This window comes from Notechis scutatus, chromosome 1 (genome assembly GCF_049901735.1).
Source record: "Notechis scutatus isolate UNSWTSFEM ecotype Mainland chromosome 1, rNotScu1.2, whole genome shotgun sequence".
NCBI lineage: Eukaryota > Metazoa > Chordata > Lepidosauria > Squamata > Elapidae > Notechis > Notechis scutatus.
This window is the reverse complement of record NC_142009.1, coordinates 210,550,454-210,575,045: the sequence shown is the minus strand read 5'-3', so window position 1 is coordinate 210,575,045 and position 24,592 is coordinate 210,550,454. Positions and strand designations below refer to the sequence as shown.

The 24,592-nt window shown below is 38.5% G+C and overlaps 1 protein-coding gene across 8 annotated transcripts in view; it reads left to right on the top strand.

The window, feature by feature from the left end:
• MGAT5 (alpha-1,6-mannosylglycoprotein 6-beta-N-acetylglucosaminyltransferase) overlaps positions 1-24,592 on the top strand; it is a 140,848-nt gene that overhangs the window by 93,889 nt on the left and 22,367 nt on the right. For all 8 annotated transcript variants that reach the window (XM_087950122.1, XM_087950127.1, XM_026665385.2 and 5 more), the window contains 6 exons: positions 8,919-8,990; positions 9,762-9,929; positions 15,045-15,214; positions 16,817-16,951; positions 22,087-22,220; positions 23,585-23,718. In XM_087950122.1, coding sequence (XP_087806248.1) covers positions 8,919-8,990; positions 9,762-9,929; positions 15,045-15,214; positions 16,817-16,951; positions 22,087-22,220; positions 23,585-23,718 — 813 coding nt within the window. The remainder of the gene's footprint in view (positions 1-8,918; positions 8,991-9,761; positions 9,930-15,044; positions 15,215-16,816; positions 16,952-22,086; positions 22,221-23,584; positions 23,719-24,592) is intronic.

The window sequence follows — 24,592 nt, the reverse complement described above, 5'->3', positions numbered from 1 at the left end:
CTTGATGCTGCAGTGGTTCAGAGACCCCATGTGTTCGGTGTGAATTGACCTTATTATCCATGATGGATAATAAACCATTGGTAATATGCTGAATGGTTTGTGCCTTCTGTTTCTGCAGTGCACTTATTGAGATTTTGGTAGTGGAGGCAAGGTAATTTTTCCTTGACTTTCATCATACTCCACTCTGTAGTTATGAAGCAATAGTCTGGAAGAAGGGTTTTAAAGTTTTATTTATTTTTTGAATGGTTCTTTCCTGGTTTTGAATCATTTAGTTGCCGCATAATCCATTTCAAGTATTGTTTTTTGGTCCACACACTATTCTTCATTATATAGGTAGTATACACATGTTTAACAAGGACAGTCTGTGAAAAAGTCTTAATATAATTGAAAAGGCAAAAAATGAATGCCTTTGAGTGAAATTCTCTTGCGTTTTCCATTATTTATTAAATATCTCTAATATGATCAAGTGCATCTGCTTCTTCTAAAACCAAATGTGTACCTTTGGTAGTTTTCATGTATTGTTGACGTCTTGACTGTAATCTTTAGAATTATCATATTAGTATGTGAGATAAGTGAAACTGCTTGTTAGTCTGAATATTATTCAGCACTTTGGTTTTGTGTTACTATTTTGGTATCATTCAATATGCCACTCCTGGGATTTTATTGAAGATTAACAATTGTTTGCTTTCTTGATTTTTGTAATGCAAAATTATAAGTGAGTAATTTGATATTGTGTTACGCTGAATAAACACTTGTTTGTTTCATACTTTTTATCTGCTGATAAATCATCAGCTTTGGTTGTAGATCAGTGATCCCCAACCTTTTTTATGCCGCGGCCCGGTACTGGCATCAACTGGGCGCCGCCATCTTTTTTTGATGAAAAAGTGCTTCCGGTGAGCTTTCTACCCGGAAAAGCTCACCGGAAGCACTTTTTTATCAAAAAAAGATGGCGGCGCCCAGCAACCAGCGGCCCGGTAAGACTTGTTCCGCGGCCCGGTACCGGTCCGCGGACCGGTGGTTGGGGACCCCTGTTGTAGATGACACAGAATAGTGTGTGTCACATCTATGTGTGTAGCTCTTTAATTATTTTTGTACATTTTATGTCAGCCTTCAAAAGATAAGAAGTTAGCTAATTAATATCTCCCTCACATCAACATGTATTCCTGGCCTGTAATTGTAAATGTTGTTATCAATATCTTTTTATAGACAGCCTACATAAGCATATTATAGAGGATACAATAAACCTTGTCCACCATACCTTCAAAAGAAATGTGATAATTCTGGTTGAAAGGTGTTTTTTTAAAAAGAGCAGTGAATCTTGACCCTTCTAATTTTGGCATGGAAAAATTAAATTATTACTTTTGATTAACTGCAACATATTATAAAATAGGTTGAGATCATAATTCCAATCCAACAGACTGTTTATTTTGCTTTGAGTAAGGAGCTTAAATAACATTAATCTCCAGGAATATCTCTGGCTATATTTGCCTGGACACAATGGTCCATCCTTGAAACTCTCCCTCTGGGTGTTTGCATTAAGTAAAATTAGGTGTGTGAGTACAAAGGGGGAAAGCATTCATAATTCTCAATCCTACACTTGTTGCATACAAGTAGTCCTTGACTTACAATAGTTCGTTTAGTGAGTGTTCAAAGTTACAACGGCACTAAAAAAAGTGACTTATATCAATTTTTCACACAACTGTTGCAACATCCCCACGGTCTCATGATCAAAATGCAGATGCTTGGGAATTGACTCACATTTACCATTATAGTGTCCTGGGATCTTATGCTCACCTTTTGCAATCTTCTGACAAGCAAAGTCAATGGGAAACCCAGATTCACTTAACAACTGTGATACTCGTTTAACAACTGCAGTGATTCATTTAACAACTGTGGCAAGAAAGGCCATAAAATGGTCTTACTTAGCCACAAAAAATTGGGCTCAATTGTAGTCGTAAGTTGAGGACTTTGCTGAGTATTTGCTGTAATGTTGGATGTCGTATATAGTGCCCATATTAATGTGATTTTGGGGCCAGGCGAGGCGTTCTTATCTAGGTATTTTTGTAATTTTTACAGATAGGTTTTATTTTAAGTGTACAAACAATAAAGGATAAGCATTTTATGTTTTATAATACATAGTATTTTATTGTTTGCTTTTTTATATTTTTATTATTTTAATAGGTTGATAATCCACATTGAGAACTTTGGTTATTGGCACATTAACAATTGTAATAGTAACAGATAATAATAACAATAGCCAAATAATTAGCTAGTGTTACAAACTGTTACTTGTTTGACATGTAGCCTACTTTACCGTATACTCTGCTGGAATAAAAGTAACTAGAAGTTGGAAAGAAAGAGCCAATTAAATTGTCATCACTTATATTGCATTTGTTCCTTTGTATCTTTTTTTTTTTTTTAAACAAGTTTTATTAATTTCAAAAACAAACAAATCATCATCAACCATTACATATTTGAACCTTTTTCCATTATAAATTTTACAAGTCAGATAAAACCTTATCTTATACAATACAATTCTATTTTAAACCATTTCTAAATAAGCATAAAAACATCTCTTGTCCTCTATTTCTTTCTGACTTGATTATCGTCATTCTCTTTCTGTGCTTCTAAAAGGTTTCACCAATACTTCTCAAAAACATAAACAGACACAAACAAACATATAAAAAATCTGTTAGTAAAGTAACTTGGCCCCCGGTACCTCTCTTTATATGGGCTTTAATTATATTCATGCTCATCTTAGAAATCATTACCTATTTTGTTTACCATTCTGTATCTTCTATATATACTTCTCCACACATTTCACTCTTCATAATTCTATTTTATTCAATCCATCTTAATTTAAATCATTATATTTGTATCTTTTGCCCATCCTTTATTATCCCTCTATCTCATTCCTTATAAAAAAAAAAAAAAAGAATTTCTCCTGAAATCTCTAATCAGAGTATGATGCCTTTCTATCCTCTCCCTAAATATTAGATTAACATTTAAAATGACACCTAATATCCAATCTGATTCTGCTTGGTACATTCTATCTATTAATTTTTACTTTTAATAACAATAAAAACAGAGTAATAAATCGGAAATGTTTAAATACATAGTATCCTCCTAAATACGTAGTTAAATAATAAATCTAAATAATAAATCTTATAGCATTCTCATTGCCTTTCCCTTCAATATTTTATTACATTTTAAAAATCAATCATTATTAAACATTTCAACATTTTAATTTCTTATTAACTCTTAAGCCATTCTAATTTTCTATTTCTAATACAAATATTACAATACCGTCTTATGTACCTTGCAAAATCTTTTTTAAGAAAATTTATACTTTACCCTTTATCCCTGAAAAAGATTCCTCTTTTCCCATCCAATTTTAAAACTTTGTGGCTTTTCTCCGCCTTTCCCCTTTCTTTCTTCCCCCACCAGATCTTCCTACCCCCCCTTCTTCTAACCTCTGTCTTGCTGTCTTCCTTTGTATCTTTTATTGGATGGTAGCTATCCTATTAGATAGATTTAAGTTCATGGAAAATGCTAGGAACCAAGTTCAACGCTATGTATGGATGCTTGGCTTATTTGGAATTTTAAAAATACATAGATACCCTTCCAAGATACAGTTTTTACAGGAAGAAAGCACATTTTTTGTACTACATTATTTAAATAGATGAATAAATGTTTTACAAACTAACACTATACAGAAGCCTGATGATGGCAGATGAGATTCTGCCGAAATGTTGCTACAACTTTAAAAGCACAACTGTAATGACGTGGGAAAATACCCGAACAAAGCTGAATACCATAAATGTTTTAGTATATATTCCCATCCATCCATTAGAAAGTATAGGCCTAACTTTGCCGTTTCATACTTCAGCTTTGTAAAAAAATCATGCTTAGATTAAGGCTTAGATATATGTATGTATGTGGGGCATTTAATCCCATTGGGACATAATTTTTTATAACCCTCTTTCTTGTAGAATTCAGTTTTTCTTTTCTTTTTTTAGCAGAGCTTTGTGCTTTACTGCTAGTGTGGTTATGAATGAAAACTAACAATTTTTAAAGGCTGCCTTTTAGTATTTCTTTCTGAAACCTACAGTACTAGCTAGAATATTGGATGGCTGATGTTCTGACTAAAAGCCATCTCTTGAATTACAAAGGGCTCGTACATTTCCATATTATCCAAAGATACTGGATCACCTGGCAGAAGGTTTGAACTTCTGCTATGGGGAAGCAAAGAAGTGCCATCAGGATTTAATCACAAGTTATTCAGCATGCACACTTAATCCTACCATTCATATTGCGGTTTATGATAAGCATCCATATATGAAAACTTAAGTATTAGTGATTGCAAACATGAAAGGAAATTCTTGTATCCATTACAGCAGTGTGGGATATATGAATTAGTCTGGCTGATGAAAGTCATTTGGAATTGGCATTTTATATGGCTGTTTGGACAGTGGTAGAGAATTAAGAGTTTATGTTTAAAGTATTTTAGGAGAATTAGAAACAAATGGAACTAGAAATTTTAATGGTAAAAAAATTAGATATATTAAGGAGGAAAAAACTAATATTTTATATTCAACAATCACTGATGGAAATCCCCCAAAGAGAGGGGTGCCACACTGTAGCTTTTCATTTAACATATTGAAAACATATTTAATTGTAACATTAACTTGACTATAACTCTTTTCTGTGCTGGTGCTGTGCCTACTTAGTTTCTCTAAGACAGGAGTATCAAACTCAAGGCCTGGCGGCCAGATCTGGCCCGTGGGATGCTTAGATCTGGCCCTCCCGAGCTATGTTTTCGCTGGCAGAAGGTGGCAGGAGGTTGTTGCAACTGAAAACTGAGTTCACGAGAGCTGCAGTTGGTTTTTACTGGCAGAGAGTTGCAAGTGGCCGTTGCAGGCGGAAATGGAACTTGGGAGATCATTTTTGCTGGCAGAGTGCTCGGGCCACCCTAAGAGCACCCAACACGAATGATGTTGAGCTGGGCATGTCCACCCTGGCCATACCCATCCCAGCCCCCCAAGGTCAAACACAACCCTGATGCGGCCCTCAATGAAATTGAGCTTGACAGCCCTGGTCTAAGACATAGAAGAGCTGGATAATGATCTCATATGATGGTTATACATGCAGTTTATATACATCAGAATGAAGTTCTGTATGGCTCAAGGAGTTGCATCTATGTCAGTAAGCACAATGCCATAACATTTTAATAACTGAATATTCTTTCTTCAGGAATAATTATTTAAATTGGAACAATTCAAAAGCAAACTCACTGTTACAATTTGTTGAATAATTGCCCATTTCAGAATATACACTGCTCAAAAAAATAAAGGGAACACTTAAACAACACAATGTAACTCCAAATCAATCACACTTCTGTGAAATCAAACTGTCCACTTAGGTAGCAACACTGATTCACAATCAATTTCACATGCTGTTGTGCAAATGGAATAGACAACAGGTGGAAAACATAGGCAGTTAGCAAGATATAAAGGAGTGGTTCTGCAGATGGTGACCACAGACCACTTCTCAGTTCCTATGCTTTCTGGCTGATGGTTTGGTCACTTTTGAATGCTGGCAGTGCTGTCATTCTAGTGGCAGCATGAGACGGAGTCTACAACCCACACAAGTGGCTCAGGTAGTGCAGCTCATCCAGGATGGCACATCAATGCAAGCTGTGGCAAGAAGGTTTGCTGTGTCTGTCAGCGTAGTGTCCAGAGCAGGGAGGCGCTGCCAGGAGACAGGCCGGTACATCAGGAGATGTGGAGGAGGCCGTAGGAGGGCAACAACCCAGCATCAGGCCTTCGTGCAAGGAGGGACAGGAGGAGCACTGCCAGAGCCCTGCAAAATGATCTCCAGCGGGCCACAAATGTGCATGTGGCTGCTCAAACAGTCAGAAACAGACTCCATGAGGGTGGTATGAGGGCCTGACGTCCACAGATGGGGGTTGTGCTTACAGCCCACCACCGTGCATTTGCCAGAGAACACCAAGATTGGCAAATTTGCCACTGGCGCCCTGTGCTCTTCACAGATGAAAGCAGTTCACACTGAGCACATGTGACAGACGTGACAGGGTCTGGAGACGCCGTGGAGAACATTCTGCTGCCTGCAACATCCTCCAGCATGACCGGTTTGGCAGTGGGTCAGTAATGGTGTGGGGTGGCATTTCTTTAGGGCGCCGCACAGCCCTCCATGTGCTCGCCAGAGGTAGCCTGACTGCCATTAGGTACCAAGATGAGATCCTCAGACCCCTTGTTGAGACCATATGCTGGTGCGGTTGGCCCTGGGTTCCTCCTAATGCAAGACAATGCTAGACCTCACATGACTGGAGTATGTCGGCAGTTCCTGCAAGACGAAGGCATTGATGCTATGGACTGGCCCGCCTGTTCCCCAGATCTGAATCCAATTGAACACATCTGGGACATCATGTCTCGCTCCATCCACCAACGCCACGTTGCACCACAGACTGTCCAGGAGTTGGGGGATGCTTTAGTCCAGGTGTGGGAGGAGATCCCTCAGGAGACCATCCGCCACCTCATCAGGAGCATGCCCAGGCGTTGTAGGGAGGTCATACAGGCATGTGGAGGCCACACACACTACTGAGCTTCATTTTGACTTGTTTTAAGGACATTACATCAAAGTTGGATCAGCCTGTAGTGTATTTTTCCACTTTAATTTTGAGTGTAACTCCAAATCCAGACCTCCATGGGTTGCTAAATTTGATTTCCATTGATAATTTTTGTGTGTTTTTGTTGTCAGCACATTCAACTATGTAATGAACAAAGCATTTAAAAAGAATATTTCATTCATTCAGATCTAGGATGTCTTATTTTTGTGTTCCCTTTATTTTTTTGAGCAGTGTACTTTATGAAGATTTGTTTGCTCTATTTGTTTAATTGTAGAAATACCCCTATCTAACCAATACTGATAATTGATTAATTCTAATAAAATATGCAGGATTGGATACTATCTACAAAATAAAGTTATATGAGAATTTTTAATACTGGCTTTGTTACCAGGTCAGTATCTCTACCTCCTCCCAAATATTTCTCAGTTTTCTGTTGCTTGTGGACTAAATTGCCAAAATATTTTGGCTATCTTTTTTTTTTTTTTTTACATGTAAGAACATTTTCCTTCATTCAATCTTCGTGGAAACATTACCAGTGCAGACACTGCTCAGTCCAAGAATATGTTTCATAAGCAAAACTTGAAAAAAAACACCCCATAAGTAGAAATTATGTGAATGTGAAATAATCCTTCATTTAATCTGGAGTGGCTTTACTTTAATCTGGAGTTACTTTTTTTTAACTTTCTTTTACTTTTCTCACCATCATACTTTCCATTTCAGCACTGCCATCCCTGTATTTTATTTTCAGATAACAAAATTGGTTTACCCATTTTCAGCATATGTATTCACCTACTTCTCTGGCTTTTAAGTTTGTATTATTTTCTGGATTTTTAAAAAATATCAGGATAAAAGGACCAAAGGAAATTACTTTATTTTTTTTTTCTGGGAATAAAACCACAATCTAATAAAGAAATGCATGATGTTAATATTGGTCTGCATGGCAATTGATATTGAAATAAGCTGATATATTTTTTGCACAAGGCCTTTTGAAGACTCAAAAGGGCCGCAGGGAGAATGAATATTCATTATTCTCACACAAATTCTTCCTCTTACATGTCACTTTTTCTCTTTTTCTTTTGAAGTGAAGTATTTTCTGACTGAAAGCAAACCCAAATATTGAAACCATTGAATGGAAAGAAGTACAATATGTAATATCACATCACTGATCCTTTCAAGTTCTGAATCATATTTTGAATGGGCTTTTTTCACATAGCCAAAAACTGTGTATGTCTCTTCCACCAGTATGTGTATATTGAGAAAGTGAACATTGATAGTGAACAAAAACATTGTTTAAATATGACATTTATTTCCCAGTAGTTAGTTGGTTGTTCTATCTATCAGGAATTAGATTATCTTCTAATGATTTCTTTCTGCTTAGTAAACAATTTATATTTGGATGTATATTTGGAAGTCCTTAGACCTTTGGTGAATAGTTTCATCTTGTGGATAGCATTTTAGACATTATTTGATAACAGAAAGCCAGCAGCTGGTTTTTGAATTTCAATTCTCAGCCCCAAAACAGTAGAAACTAAAGGAGGGTGGTTTCTCATGTACTGAAAGAAGTTAACCCAATATCACATCTAGCTGTTATTGTAAAATGACAAAGATTGAAACCAGGCCACCCTCTCCAAATAAGGGGGGGGCAATCAGCCTTCTGCAGAATTCAGACAGAATAAACAATGGGAAAATGGAACGTTGCTGTCACTTTTTATAAATCTTGTATTGGATGCATGCAAGTTACTGGAATTATTTCATAATGACTTCCTTGCTTTCTTCAATACAATTCCTTATCAGAATTTCCTGGGTTCTTATGTGCTTAATTAGCTCCAGTGTAGCCTGTCAGGCAAAAATTTAACTGCATCATTTGATGAGTATCATATCTTCATTTCTAAAATTTGTAGTGGCCTATATGTATATATATATAGAGAGAGCAGCTAATCTGGGGTCTGTTCTGTTTTCCAGGCTAAGTGAATATTCTGATAGGACTATTTCCAGGTCTTGAGAACTATTGTTTTTATGTTACTGATATGACCTAATAAAAGGTAACCAATTTATTGGAGGACAGAAGGAAACCTTTAGAAGTGAAGCTATTTCCTGTATCTTTTGAACTTCATGGCTGTTTTTGCTATCTTCCTAAAAACGTTTTTGTCACCTGCTGAACTTTAGCTGTTCTATTATGTGTGCTATTAAATAAGGATGGAATTGCATCAACAAAGTATACAGTTGGTCATTTTACTGGATTTTGAAGCTGAACCTAACACTTTTGCAGGTTGAAAATTGGTGTCCTCGTTTACCCTGGAGAGCAAAAAATCCCAACGAAGAAATGGATCAGAAGACATTGGTAAGTCTTACTCCCATTTCAAATTGGCTTTGGAATTGTTCTAGGTTTTTTTAAATAGATTTCTCAATGTTTCCACTAAGAAAAATAAAGTATAGATAGCAACACAGAGAATTAGTGCAATTGTATCAGCTGATATTCTGATAATGGTCTGCCCTATCATCTCCCCCAAAACACACACACCCTTTAACTACTATGGAAAATACCAGTGTGTTGAAAATAGGTTTTGAGAAAAAAAAGTTAAAAATTTAATCACTCAGCAAATATTCATACACATGGCTCAATTTGTAATGGCTGGATTTATTGAATTTGCAAAAGGTATTTGAGATTTAAGTTCAGAAACTTTATTTATTGGTAGTCAGTGAACTGTGTTAGGATGTAGCATATCTTCACTAGAATTTTGATAAGTAAGGGAACCAAATATGATAAATCAGGATTTTTCAAGGGTCAGCAACTTTGGTGTCCCCAAGTGCCATTGCTAGATTTCAGAAAGACCTTCTGTATCTTGGTATTCTCATGTGAAATGCTGAGAGATTTCACATTTCATTTAGAAACTCAGCTAAGATTTTCTGACACCTGTGAGTAGTATTGCAAATAATTTTTAACATTAATTTAACATTAATTTTTAACGTTAACTTTCTATTTTTGAATTTTGAAACATCTGTACGTTCCTTACATTTAATGAAAATGAAACCACAACCTCTCGCCTACACAAACACATGCAGGGAAATTTTGATTTTGCATTACCACTGATTTTTAAAATGTATTATTTAGTTGAAGGCTGAAATCAGAACCAATTTTGATTTGCTATATAAAATGATGTCAAGACATGAAGAATTCCGGTGGATGGTGCTGCGAATAAAAAGGATGGCTGATACTTGGATAGAAGCAATAAAATCACTTGCTGAAAAGCAAAACTTGGAAAAGAGAAAACGAAAAAAAGTGAGTTCACTACATAAAATATATATTTTACATTGTTTAAACTTGGAAAGCACATTGCAACTCTATATACCTAAAAAGGAAAGCCCCCTTGAGTGGCAGTCCAGTTCTGTTAATGAGATGGACAGGTTTACTTTTCTTGGCAATAACTCAGTGCCACAGCCCCATGGTCTATCTAGAGTAACTGCCCGAGGGAATCTGCCCATGTCTTTAACGTGCCCGAAAATTGAAGGTTTGATGAATGATTGAAGATTGCATGCATTGATGACTGTAATGAGGCATAACTGCAGATACCGTAGGTGGACTAACTTTCAAAAAATTGGGATCCATTATACCCAAGGGACTGAAATTTGAGAAAGTAGCTGCTTCCTCAGTGGCACATCATACTACAGTCATGTGAACCTCATATTCAGCATTTCCTGATACCTTTAAGATGGACACTCACACAATCCTTTGCTCTCTTTCCCAACAGCTGTTTACCTGCTTGCTGAGCAAAGAAGGAAAGAAACCACAACACACCCTTCTCAGCCCACTCTGTGCCCTCTTTGACCCCCAGCCACCTCCCATACAATTTTTCTGTCCCAAGCTGCACCTCTTATGCTCTCTGCTCCCACACATCCTTCCTAACCCGTGCTTCCTCCTCCATGCCCTCCCTAAGCTACATGGCACCTTAGCACCACCATGCTGCCTTCCAGTCTTGAGTACCCAACTCATGTCACCCCTCAGGAGCCTTCCCTGATCTATTTGGCCCTTCTCAGGCTCCCATACATAACCAGACAAACTCTTTCCAATCCATGCTTCATCCTGTGCACTCTCCCATGTGACATCTGTCGTGCAATCTAATGCAGGGGTCCCCAACCACTGGTCCGCGGACGGTACCGTCCGGAACAACTCCTACCGGGCGGGCTTGCTGGGCGCCACCATCTTTTTTCATGAAAAAGTGCTTCCGGTGAGCTTTTCCGGTAGAAAGCTCACCGAAGCACGTTTTCATCAAAAAGATGGCGGCGCCAGCGCTTCCGGTGAGCTTTTCCGGTAGAAAGCTCACCGAAGCACGCTTTTCATCAAAAAGATGGCGGCGCCAGCGCCCGGTGAGCTTTTCTGGGTAGAAAGCTCACCGGAAGCACGTTTCATCAAAAAGATGGCGGCGCCAAGCTCGGTGAGCTTTTCCGGGTAGAAAGCCATTTCTACCCGGAAAAGCTCATCGAAAGCGGCGCGCTTATCTTTTGATGAAACGCAGCCCGTGAGGTCACCGGAAGCACTTTTTCATCAAAAAGATGGCGGCGCCCAGCTGATGCCGGTACCGGCCGCGGCGCCCAGCTGATGCGGTACCGGGCCGCGGCGTCAAAAAGGTTGGGGATCACTGATCTAATGCACCCAAACCGTGCTGCTCCCTGCAGACCCTCTTCAACCCATATGGCACTCCTTGTGCGTCTGACCTCTGCATCATCCCCACGTGTCCACCTCAACCAATGTGGCCCCTCTCATATACCTTTTCCTGACTGATACCACACATCTTTTCTGCTCCATGCCAGAGGGAGGGGGGAGGGAAGGAAGGAAGGATTGGTTCTGATGTTCCCTGCCAGTTTTCCACAGGCAAATGGGGAAGCTGGCGGGAAATTGGAAGTTCCTCCCATTCTCACTGCTTTTTTTTGCCCACATGCGGCCATTCTGTTCCATTGTTTAGGTGAGGAAATACCTCTGAGATGAAGACCCAGCGAGTCATGGGGTTTGCTTGTTAATTATACCTTTGCATTTTCCTGGTGATTTCATCTGCATGTGTCCACACGTGTTGATGATTGCAATTTTCTCAACATGGATCTAACTTTGAAAACCACCCACAAACTGTAGCAGGTACAGAATGTGGCAGTTTGAAAACTGACAGTGTTGAAATGCTCATTTGTAAAGCCTGAACTGCAGGAACTGAATCTGTTACCAATTTATTTCTGGATGCAATTAAAGCTGCTGGTCATGGCTTACTTAAGTTTTTACAGGCCATGGGATGTAAGTGTCCATGAGATCACTAGCTTCAATTAAAATATGCCTGCCCAGTTTGGATCAGTAGAAAATAAACCGCTTTGAGGAGCAGAAAGAACTGATTTGGAGAAAATATATTTGTGGCTAACGTTTCCTTCTGTGGAACTGGATATCCTTAGAAATATGAAGAATAAATAAGAAGCATCTTTATTATTAATACTGCCAAAAATGTTATTGAAATGGGGATACAAGGATTGAATGGGTATGAAAAACTAACATATGAATACTGCTATTTTTGTGGTTTTATGACAGCTAAAATATGCAGATGATTGTTTAAATTATATTATAATATTATTTACATTTTTATAGTTCTATTACTTAAGAGTTCCAATTTAGTGTAGTAGTTAAGGCATCAGGCTAGAAACTAGAAGACTTGAGTTCTAGTCCTGCCTTGAGCACGAAGCTAGCTAGTAACTTTGGGCCAGTCACTTTCTTTCGGATCAAGACAGGAGGCAATAGCAAAACACTTCTTTAAAAAAAAAACTTGCCAAGAAAATTGAAGGGACTTGTCCGGGCAACCTCCAAGGACCAAACATGATTGAATGAAAGACAACAAAAAAGTTCTTTGTTTTGTTTTACTTGTAAGACAATTATATTTACTTGATTGACATGCATGTAATAATGAATGAATAAATGTATATGTTCATTCATAAATATAGAACTATAGTTTTCAATGTTTTCAACCAACATAACTGTAGAACAACATTTGGGAAAATTAGATCCTGTGACAATCATCTTAAACATCACACGGTGATGTTTAAGATGAAAAGCAATAAGGAAAACTAAAATATAAAACTTTAGTCCTTGTGTACAGGTAGTCCTGGACTCACAGCCACAGTTGAGTCCAAAATTTCTGTTGATAACCAAGACTGTTGCAGAATTTGTTGCATTTTACAACCTTTTTTCTCACAGTTGCTAAGTGAATCACTGCAGTTGTTAAGGTAGTAACACGGTTGTTAAGTGAATCTGGCTTCCCCATTGACTCTGCTTGTCAGAAGGTCGCGAAGGGTGTTCACATGATTCTGAGACACTGCAACTATCACAAATATATGCTAGCTGCCCAATCTGAGTTTTGATCATCTGATCTTGAGGACACTACAATAGTTGTGTGGAAAATGGCCAGTTTTTTCAGTGCCATTGTATCTTTGAACAGACACTTGATCACTTGATGTTCACTTGAGGATTACCTGTACTAGAAATGAAGAGATAGATAGATAGATAGATAGATAGATAGATAGATAGATAGATAGATAGATAGATAGATAGATAGATAGTTTTCGGGGGTATTTTTATGAATGGCATTCAGCTTTGTTCGGGTATTTTCCCACGTCATTATAGTTGTGCTTTTAAAGTTGTAGCAACGTTTCGGCAGAATCTCATCTGCCATCATCAGGCTTCTGTATTGTGTTCGTCTGTGAGTCAGACTTTCACAGCTGTTTCAGTTTTAAATTTGGTGCTAGCCATCTGCTGTGCCAGAATGGTTTTTTTCTTCATCCTGATTGGTTGGGAGTCTTGGTCTGTGTTTATTGGTCTTGGAGTTTGCTGTGTTCTGCTTGATTGGTGTTTCTAATATCTTTTGTCTGTTTTGTGGCTTTTTTTGTCTTGATTGGCAACATTGTGTTTCCTGTATTAGAGGCTTTTAGTGCGGCTTAGCTCCGAGTAAACGGACGGCTATCATTTATTAGGAAGCTAGGTTTCATCTGGGTGCCTGGTTGGGTTGTGTTTGAGCTGGAGGTATCAGGGGGAGTCTGTTTGTGCCCAGGTGTTTGCCTGGCTTGTGGTGTGGAGATTTTTTTGTTTGAGAGTGCAGGCTTCCAGATAATTGACAGTCTGGTGGAGTCATCTCTTCTATTCATGCTTTCAGGTCCTTTTTCAATCTCTATGGCTTCTCTGATAATTCTGTGGCTGGGGTTTTCTATAGTGGCTAGGGTTTTGGTGCCATTGAAGTCGATGCTATGACCTGTGGCTTTCATGTGTTGGACTAGTGAGGAAGTGTGTTCCAGCATTTTTACTGCATTTTTGTGTTCATCCAGGCGGGTACTTATTCTTCTATTGGTCTGTCCAATATATGTGGCAGGGCATGATGCACAGGGGACTTCATATATGCCTTGGTTTTCCAGGTCAATTTTATCTTTGGGGTTTCTTAGGATGGCTGCTATTTTTCTGTCTGTTTTGAAGGCAGTCTTGATGTGATGCCTGTGTAGTATCTTACTGATTTTGTTTGTAGTACCTCTTATGTAGGGCAGGACAGCTGTTCCATAGGTCTGTTCATTTATTAGGTCTCCATTGTGTCTTAGTGTGTTTTTGTGGATGAGGCCTGTGATTTTGCTTCTGTGGAAGCCGTTGGCTATCAGTACTTTAGTCAGGGTGCATAGTTCAGTCTTTATGTGTGTCTTGTCTGCCAGGCGTTTGGTTCTGGCAATTAGTGTTTTAGCCACGGAGTTTATCTGTGCTGGGTGGTGGTGGGATTGGGCGTTGAGGTAGCGGTTGGTGTGTGTTTTCTTCTGGTATATGGTGTGTCCTAGTGTGCCATCTGTTTTTTTGTAGATTAGTACATCTAGGAATGGTAGTTGTTTGTTTGTTTCCGTTTCCATGGTGAATTTGATTTTGGGGTGTGTGCTGTTTAGGTGTGTTTGGAAATAGTTTGGGTTTGTGGGTGGCATTGGCTAGGGCTCTGGATTCGAATTCTTCCATGAACAGGTTTGCAATGACGGGTGACAGTGGTGATCCCATAGGGAGAAACCAAACTATGGTTAAGATACATCAATGACACATTTGTTATTTGGCCCCATGAAAAAGAAAACCTAACAGACAAACACTATACAGAAGCCTGATGATGGCAGATGAGATTCTGCCGAAAAAGCACAACTATAATGACGTGGGAAAATACCCGAACAAAGCTGAATACCATACATACAAATACCCGCGAAAACTTAAGGAATATATATATTATTCAGCTTTGTTATATATGGGTTTGTCACTGACCAAAGATCTAGGATAGAGTTATTAAAGTAAGGAAATTCGTACTATAAATTTTCAACAGTTGGTGCCCAAATTGTTCCTCATTGTCTCTTCCTTTTGCAGGTCCTTGTTCATCTGGGGCTCCTCACAAAAGAATCTGGATTCAAGATTGCAGAAAATGCCTTCAGTGGTGGCCCACTTGGCGAGCTAGTCCAGTGGAGTGATTTAATCATATCGCTCTATTTACTGGGCCATGACATAAGGATTTCGGCTTCCCTGGCAGAACTCAAGGAGTAAGGAGGTTATAATCCACTTTCAAAGTGAAGCAGCAGAGCCATTCTTCTCAAAGTATTCATTGTACAGCCTATAATTTTCGGGAGAGAGACGTGAAAGTGATAAGTTCCCTAAACAGTGATAAAAATTATTTTCATAAGCTAAATATATGCATTGTGAAATAGATAGTATATTTTGTAGTTGTACTTCCTCCTGAGTTTTGAGTAAATGAATACTAGATCATTCAGATTACGCAGCTTTATTCCCTATCGTTACAGGTGTGTTAGACATCTGCAGAAAAACTAAATGGGCTTAATTGGTTGCCTTTCTTTCTTAAATGAATCTTTATTTCTTAATAAGAAACTTGTTATGGATAATTTGACTGTAATTTGTTTGAAAATACCTCTTTTACTATGATTTTGATCTATTTTGACAACCTTATTGCATATGAGCCATAATTTCTAAATTTACTGATTGAGAATATTGCACTGGAAAGGCCTTGAGAACTGCAGATTTTGTTGCTTTGCCTTGTTCACAGCAGAGGCTATTTAATAGAAAAACTTCATTATGTCACATCAATGACTATTCTTGTAGGTAAAAGGGGAAGGAGAAGCCACAGTTAGATAGTGTCATTTACACAATGAACATGAACTGGGGCAAACTCTGGGAGACAGTGGAGGATGGGAATCTGGCACTCTGTGGTCCATGGGGTCGGGAAGAATCAAACACGACTTAACTGAATAGCAACAAATCAGTGACTATTACTGATACGGCCACAGAACTGTTGAGCTATTCATACTCTATTAGAACAAACCCAAAAGTCATTATATGTTGCTTTCCTATAAAACAAATAAGACTGTAGCTGTCACTAAAATCTGCCCTGCCTTTGATTATATAGAAAGCAGTGAAAGCAAGTATCTGCACCGTTGACTTGAAAAATTACCTGTTGTAAAAAAAACCCCACCTGTTGTAATTCTTCTTGTATAACAAGAAATTTGGTCTAGTGGTTAAAGCGGTAGGCTAGAAGCCAGGAGATTATGAGTTTTACTCCTGCTTCAGGCATGGAAGCTGGCTCAATGACTTTGGACTGGTCACTTTCTCTCAACTCCACTCATCTCACATGGTTGTGGGGAAAATAGGAGTCCTGTATATTGTGTGTGTTTGCCTCCTTGAGTTCTTTACAAAAGTAATAAAGCCAGGAGATTGGATGGATGGATGGATTGATGGATGGATGGATGGGAAGCAAGAAAATATGAACAATAGGAGTACTGTGCATTGTGTATATTTGCCACCTTGAGTTATTTACGAAAGTAATAAAGCCAGGATATATTTATGAGTTGTATCAGCAGAATGTTTTGCTTAAGTATTAATAAGGCTATCAAATGTTATTACTTTCTTGTGCCTTTTTGAATGAAAGTCTTATTTTTAATAATAATTATTAACATTTTTAGAACAGCTAATTTTCTGGGTTAGACTACTTCGGGAAAATGACTGAAACTTCTTAACTTCAGATGTAGTGCTCCTTTTCAAGAACCTTGCCTTTACTTCACTATTTTGTTAATTATTCTGTCTGTAAAAAGAATTTTCCTTAAAATGTGTTTACTCTTCTTCTTTTTGGCTAGGATTATGAAGAAGGTAGTTGGTAACAGATCTGGCTGTCCTACACAGGGGGATAAAGTGGTGGAGCTTATTTATATCGACATTGTGGGACTCACTCAGTTTAAGAAAACGCTTGGGCCATCCTGGGTTCATTATCAGTAAGTATTTGTCCTTTACAGAACAATTCTCTTTACAGGTAGCCCTGAACCTACAACCATTCATTTAATGATCAAAGTTACAACGGCACTGAAAAAAATTGACTTAGGAGCGTTTTTCACACTTACAAACATTGCAGGACCCCATGGTCACATTATAAAATTCAGGAGCTTGGCAACTGGTATTTATGATGGTTGCAGTGTCTTGGGGTCATGTGATCACCTTTTGCAACATTCTGACAAGCAAAGTCAACGGGGCAGCCAGACCCACTTAACAATTGTGTTACTAAGTTAACAACTGCAGTGATTCACATAAAAACTGTGGCAAGAAAGGTCATAAAATTGGGCAAGGTTCACAGCTGCCTCGCTTAGCAACAGAAATTTAGAGCTCAGTTGCTCTTGTAAGTTGAGGACTACCTACCTGTACTAACTGTAACATTTTTTTTAATTCCATACTAATCTCTTGATCCTGACATTTTCATTTTTCACTCTATTTACAAGCAGCTTTCACACACAACATTTTGAGACAGAACAGACAAAGAAAGCCTATATTACATACCTGGCAGCCCTTGATGTATATTTGCTGAGCTTAGATGAAGGAATCTTTATGGATATGCAGCTGTTTGCACACATAGGCGTCCCTGTGATTTGAACATTCAGATGCACAGATGGCTTTATTCTGTGAAATTGTAAGCTGGTTCCGTTAAAAAATACTCAGGTGGAACCTAGGTCTACTGCTTAAAATATTTTTATGAAAAGCAGTTGACAGAGGTTTTTAAAGCATAGTACCTGTGTTGGTTTATTTGATTTCTCATTTATCTTAACATGTATCTTAAGTTTTCTTTAACTAAGCACTCATTGGGAATGTTGAAGCCACAAATTCTAAAATTCTCAGCCAGTATATGTGCTGCTTTCATTAGCTGAAAATTTTGTAAATTGGAGTTATATCTCACTGAAGGCCAGGGTGTTGGAGAACTCTACAAGTTCTCCAAGATTGTTCAGATATGGAATATAAATGTTGTACTTCATATAAAGTCCATGCATTCTTTTATCATACTTTCTATGGTCTATTTGTATTCCAAATAACCATTAAAAGAGGAAAAACAACAAAATGTTTAAACCGTGTTTAAAACTAGAAATGGTGGATCTTTTTTTAACTTACGCAGATCTAGGAGCAGCTATAAAACACTTCCTATATTATCTTTTGGACTTATGACCATTTTCCACACCTATGACTGTTGCAGCATCCCCAATGGTCACATGATCAAAATTCGGTGGCTACCTGGCATGCATTTATGACGGTTGCAGTGTCCCAGGGATACGTGATCACCTTTTGCAATCTTCTGACAAGCACAGCCAATGGGGAAGCCAGATTCACTTAACAACCGTGTTACTAACTTAAGAACTGCAGTGATTCACTTAACAACTATGGCAAGAAAAGTCATAAAAGGGAGCAAAACTCACCTAACAACTGTCTTACTTAGCAGTGAGTATTTTGGGTTCAATTGTGGTCATAAGTCAAGGACAGCCTGCACTTGTTTTCCTCTCTTTTGGACCATCCATTCCTTCTGAGGAAAAAATATCTTCCAACTACTGTACTCTCCTGGTGGCTGCAGAGCTCCAAAATATCTCTCTCTTCTCCAGATGAGCTGTTCAGAGCATCCATTGTTTGGGATGATGCTTCTGTCGCTCGTTTGATAGGCTGGGCTTTCATTGAGAGGACGCTCCTCCTCCTCCACAGGACTCCTCCCTAGCGTCCCCAGTTTTTGCTCAGCCTTCGTGGATATAGGTAGCTTAATTTCCTTTCCCTTGGCCGGAATAGCAAAGGCTTCAAAAGGAGACAACAAAAAGGTTTGCTTTTAAACTCTAAACAACTCCTTTAAGGCTTTTAGTTTCAATGAGTCAAGCAGCTCCTTACGGAATATAACTTGAGCCAAGGGAGCTCACCGTAGCTTCAGATAATGATCTCTCGCCCCCAGGACGATCGGAGGAGATAACGCCTCAGCCGCATGGCTAAAAATTCACATTTCTTAGCCCATACCATTACAGTCTTTTCAAGCCGAGCCGCTATGATCGCTGCCGCCCGCGCCCGAAGGGAGAGGCTCCATTTTAAAAGGATCCGAGGCTTTTTTCTCTCCCCTGGGAACACCGTCTGGGGTGGGGGCATCAGCACCCATCTGCCCCACCGCGCCTTTTTATTCAAGGGGAAACTCTGCAGTATCGACTCCCCACAAGGCGTGGAAGTGCTGCTGAGCCGATTTACCTCATTACGCGCCTAAAGAGATAACGGCTGGCGCCATTGCAGACTCACTATCCATACGGTAGTGATCTGCATTTTATTTCTGGAACTGTGAGGCTTTTCTTTCCCCAAGCAGGGGTCTCCTCCCTGGAACCTGAGGGAAATCACCCTAATACATATGTGCGTGTATCTATATGCGTGTATATATGTGTACATATATGTATGTGTTTGTGTATGTATATAGATATTCAGATATAATTATTCTATTTTGGACCCTTATTCATTAAGGAGGAAACTGTTGGCTTATGCCCTCACAGAATTAAACAGCAGCACCACAGCGAGCACCAAGGCCCGTGTCCACCTGTGCAGGAAGCTGTCGCAGGCCTACATCTTATTTCAACAATTCCTCCTTTCTAGGCCTGTGAGGTGTTCCAAATTTGGCTAATTCGAAAATAATAATATTAATAACAAAATAATAATAATGATAATAATAATAGGAACAAGAATAAGAATTCAATATTCTTACATAAGATTATACAAAACTGGGGAGCATTGTTTTAGGGTTCCCTGGCCATTGCTGGTTCAGGCCCCTGGGCGTGCCAACCGCCCAACATTTCAGCCTCATTAACAGTAAAATTTAATAAGCGGACACAATGGCAAGTGGCAGTAGCTCAAGAGCCATGTCAAATTCTCAAAACAAATTGAAGCATTCTAAGTGTACCTCCTAAGCAGCAGAAAAAGACGCTAACATGAGCCATAAGGTACTAGAAAAACACATGAAGAAGTTCATGTGGGAGGATGAAGAAAATTCTCAAACCTCATCTCCTCCAGGCCTACTTCGGCTCCAATCACCCTCTGCAACCACCCCTGAATCTGTCTGTGTAATCCAGACGCAGCGCAGCTGTACAAGATCAGGTAGCCCATCTAGATCAGTACAAGTGACTCGAAGTGACTCTCTGGCCACATTGCTCTAACAGTGGCCAGATTTTATCAAGATGATGACTTACCGGAAAAGATCCCCACAAAGATGAGACTGTGGATGGAATTAGCAATACGCCAATGTATCTCTGTGAGGGTGCAGCATACTGCTCTGGCCAACAACAGAGTGTTCCTTCTGATTGGAATTCCCTATAACTCCGGTCACTAAGCAGGACACAGCATTTAGTTACTATGCAGAATGGACCTTCATTACCAGCAGGTACCTCCTTCAGGGGAGTATTATATAATCCTGTTACACATTCACATGATGCACAGGATGAGGGAGAACTAGAGACCAGATGGAACAGGTTGAGGATGGGTCTACTCACGATAGTGACCAAAATCTGTCAGAGGCGGATCCCCTAAATAAGGGGGGCATGTCAGACATTGAAGGCATTAAGCCAGACCACCAACCTTCAAGTCTGTTTAGCCCTCAGACTTTTTTCAAGTCTCTGTTGTTTCAAAAAAAAAACAAACCCTACTGCCTGCCTTGATATTCCATTCCCCTCGGCCCAACAATCGTTACTGTAAGGGGGGGTCAGACGATTTAATCTTCTCCCAACCAATAATGTAAGAGGAAGTCATAACTGTCCCACAGAGGTTCTTGGACCTCGTCCAGAAACAAGGGGTCTCTTCCGTGGCGTATACCCCTCTTACAGGATATGATAGAAAACTTTTAATTTGGTTTTCTGATTCTGCTAAAGTTCTCATCACCACGATCGTAGATAAAACAATAATGGCAATTATCATCCTCCTCTGCAATTCCAACAGAAGCAGAAGAGGCTCTCAAGTCAAAGGGTATATACAGGGTCGAGTTGTCCCCATGTAGGGCATGTTGATCTGATGTGAGGGCCATAAGAGCGGAGTCGGCCGCATCCCCCCCCTTTTTTTTACTAGATCGTCTCTCAGGTTGTTCCGCCATCTGAGGGAGATTATCTCAAATTCCAACATCAGGGCACACAAGGATGCCGCAAAACTCTATTAAATTATCTGCTCAAGCCAGGGCATTTCAGGTTACTCCTCGCCTACTGCTATGGCTCAGACATTGGCAAGCAGATATCACACAACTAATGGAAGCTTGCTTCCTCCCCAATATATGGAGATAATTTGGTTGGTGGTGCCCCTGACCTATCTCTCATAGAGACTAGAAGCAGAATATAAGTTCCTCTCTTTTCATAGAACCCAAAGTAGTCCTTCCTAGCTTTTTGGAGGTTCCTTCGTTCCCTCTACCAGGAACTTTTTCTCTCCAGAGTCCAGGGACCGTCTGGACACATGAATCACTAACAGTCAGATAGTTTCCTATCTGGTGGTTCTCTTGTTTGCCATTACATCGGCCAGTTACATCTTGGATCTAGTAGCCTTGTCAGTTAGACAGGAGCTCTGTATTTTTTACACAGACAAAGTGGTCCTTAGTCCAGATCCATCTTTCACCCATAGATAAATTTTGGTATCCACAGACCATAGGAACTGATACTCCCGCACATTTGTCTGAAACCGACATAAAATCTGGCACGACAATGCCACAATCTAGATGTAAGGCGAGCTTTCTGCATATATTTCAACCGCACGATGTGTATTAGGAAACAAAGGATCTCTTCGTTTCTTTTCAACCACCCACCATTGGGTACAAGACCCCTTCCTCAATGACCAGTAAGTGGCTGAGAGCACAATTCCCAAGTCCTATGAGACACAATCTCTTCCTGTACCCAGGGGCATCACTGCAATTTATTCAAGCACCTTGCTTTTCCGCATAGTTCTTTTCCTCATTGTGCCAATACAAATTACATTGTGTTTCATTTTTATAAGATACAAATTACATTGTGTTTCATTTTTATAAGATGCAAATTACATTGTGTTTCATTTTTATAAGATACAATTTCTAATATAATCTGTTGTGATTGTGTTTTGTTTTTCCTTCTAGGTGTATGTTACGGGTGCTAGATTCCTTTGGGACTGAACCAGAGTTTAATCATGCTCACTACGCCCAGTCTAAAGGCCACAAAACCCCGTGGGGGAAGTGGAACCTTAATCCACAGCAGTTTTATACAATGTTTCGTAAGTTAGTCTTGTCAATAAAATAACTCAATGTCACTCGCAATTGGTGCTTGTCTTAGGAGGATTTTTCATGCCGTCTTCAAAATTAAGCCAATAATTAAAGTATTAACAATAGCAATACCACTTAGGTTTATATACTGCTCCATAGTGCTTTACATTTGTGACTGGTTTATAATGCCAGAATTATTTGCATATTGTCCCAATAATCTGGGTCCCCATGTTACTGACTTCGGAAAGATGGATCAGGATCAAACTCCTGGAAGTGGGCAGAGTTAGCCTGCAATACTGCACTTTAACCACTGCGCCACTAGGGCTCCTTTGCCTCTAGTTGGAATTTTGCCCCAGCTAGTAATTTCTTGCTTAAAATAATTATTACATTGTTGAAGTTGGGGAAATAATGCTCCTAATGCATTTAATGGGATAAGGAAGACTATTTTTATTATTATTTCAAATATGCACTTGGGAAAGATGTCTTAAGAGTCTTGAATAATATGATAAAGACACCAGCAGGTCTACGAAATGTCTCTTTTGAGGGATGGGAAATAGATTTAACTTCACAATGCTTCCATCCAATAAGATCCTTTATCACACTTGCCAAATTGTTTTGCCATATTGCTAATCGTTGTGAGTTCATCTAGAAAGCATTTTAGGATTTGCACCCTTCCCAAGCTCTCATGGCTTACTTTAATGTGGAGATGATAACTCATACAAACTCCAGTGGCAAATATAATTTCAGCCTTCCACTATGAAAATCGTATGTAATAGGACAATCCCAGGTATTGTAAAAATGGAAAAATATGTTTTTAAAATCAATGGGGTCTCCCATAATAATTAATTCAGCCTAAAGAGTTTGTTTCTAAAATATTTGCAGAAATAAAAGGCAAGTTTGATTTGGCTCAATGTGTTTCTTAACAGAGTATTCAACTCATGCATTGTTGCTTGATTCAGATGTTCTTCCAGAGGAATTATGGCTCTAGTAAATACAGCAATTTTTTAAGGGATTTGAACAAGTTTGTTGTGCAACTTCTAGAATAAGGAGCTTGACATTTTGTCCTGGTATTCTTTTCCAAAAGAAGTTGCATTAGATAATGTTTGATTCGTTTCTTATGACTTTAAAACAAATGTATTACAGGAAAGAAAAAAAATCATTTATGTATAAGAGACAAATCAGATAAATAAGATGATAAATAAGATTACAATTATTTCCTGTTAAGGATGTAGTTCAACAGTTGAAATCAGCTCATGTTTGAACTTGTGTCAATGCATCTTCCACACGTTTACAGGCTGTAAGTTGTCCTTTTTTTTTTTTTTGCAAGCATTACAGTGAATGATGCACGAATACACTTTTGTTGTTTAATCTGCAGCTCACACTCCAGATAACAGTTTCCTTGGATTTGTTGTGGAACAGTATCTGAATTCCAGTGATATCAAACACTTCAATGTCATTAAAAGGCAGGATCAATCACTTGTTTATGGGAAAGTTGATAACTTCTGGAAGGTGAGTTGCCAGATTAAGTAAATTTGTTTCAGTTGAGCTAACACAAAGTTGAAGACTTTTAATTTGATGATACTTTTTAAGAATTTTATGTCCAAACTGGCTCTCACATCTAGAATCTTTTATATATTTATTTACTTATCGTCCAAAACCAAGACACATAATTTAAAACTACAGTACACTATTAATATATGCATAAGTATATATAGTATAAAAAAAGGGGGGGGAACCATACATTTACAGTTGCTTATATCTAAAAAATTTAGGTCCTATATCACATTATGCTTTGAAAATAGTTATATCTCTTTTTATTTGTTTCCTTCTTTGTTTCTGAAGATTGACCATTGGCTCTAACGTGCATCTATCAGTGACCTGTCTGTTTAGCAATTTCTTCCCAAATGTCATCTAATTTTTCCCTATTACATTTAAAGAAAACACATTAGATAGCTTAGTCATCTTAGTATTCTGTAGAATATATCTGTTGAGTTGCTAGAATTAATAAAGTACAAAATCATCTGTAATATATGTTGATATATTACAGTAAGTACTATTTATTTTATTGCTTTAATGTTTTAAAATTATTAGTTTTTCTTTCCCCAAATCAATCTACCATATTTCTGTAACAAAGATAAAATCATGGTTTTATTAAAAGTATTCAAAATAGTCGTTCCTAACCATTTCTCCAGATTCACTGTATTTCAGTTCCTATAATTCCCTTCCAATTCTGCAAGTGTGGAAAATTTCACATTCTGTATCTGATGTTAAAAAAAACTTCTGTTAAATCAATTCTGTTGCTTTAAATTTTCTAAAGTGATGAAAGATAGGAGGGAGATATGTACATAATATTCTATTAAAGCACATCCTAAGAATGTTTGCA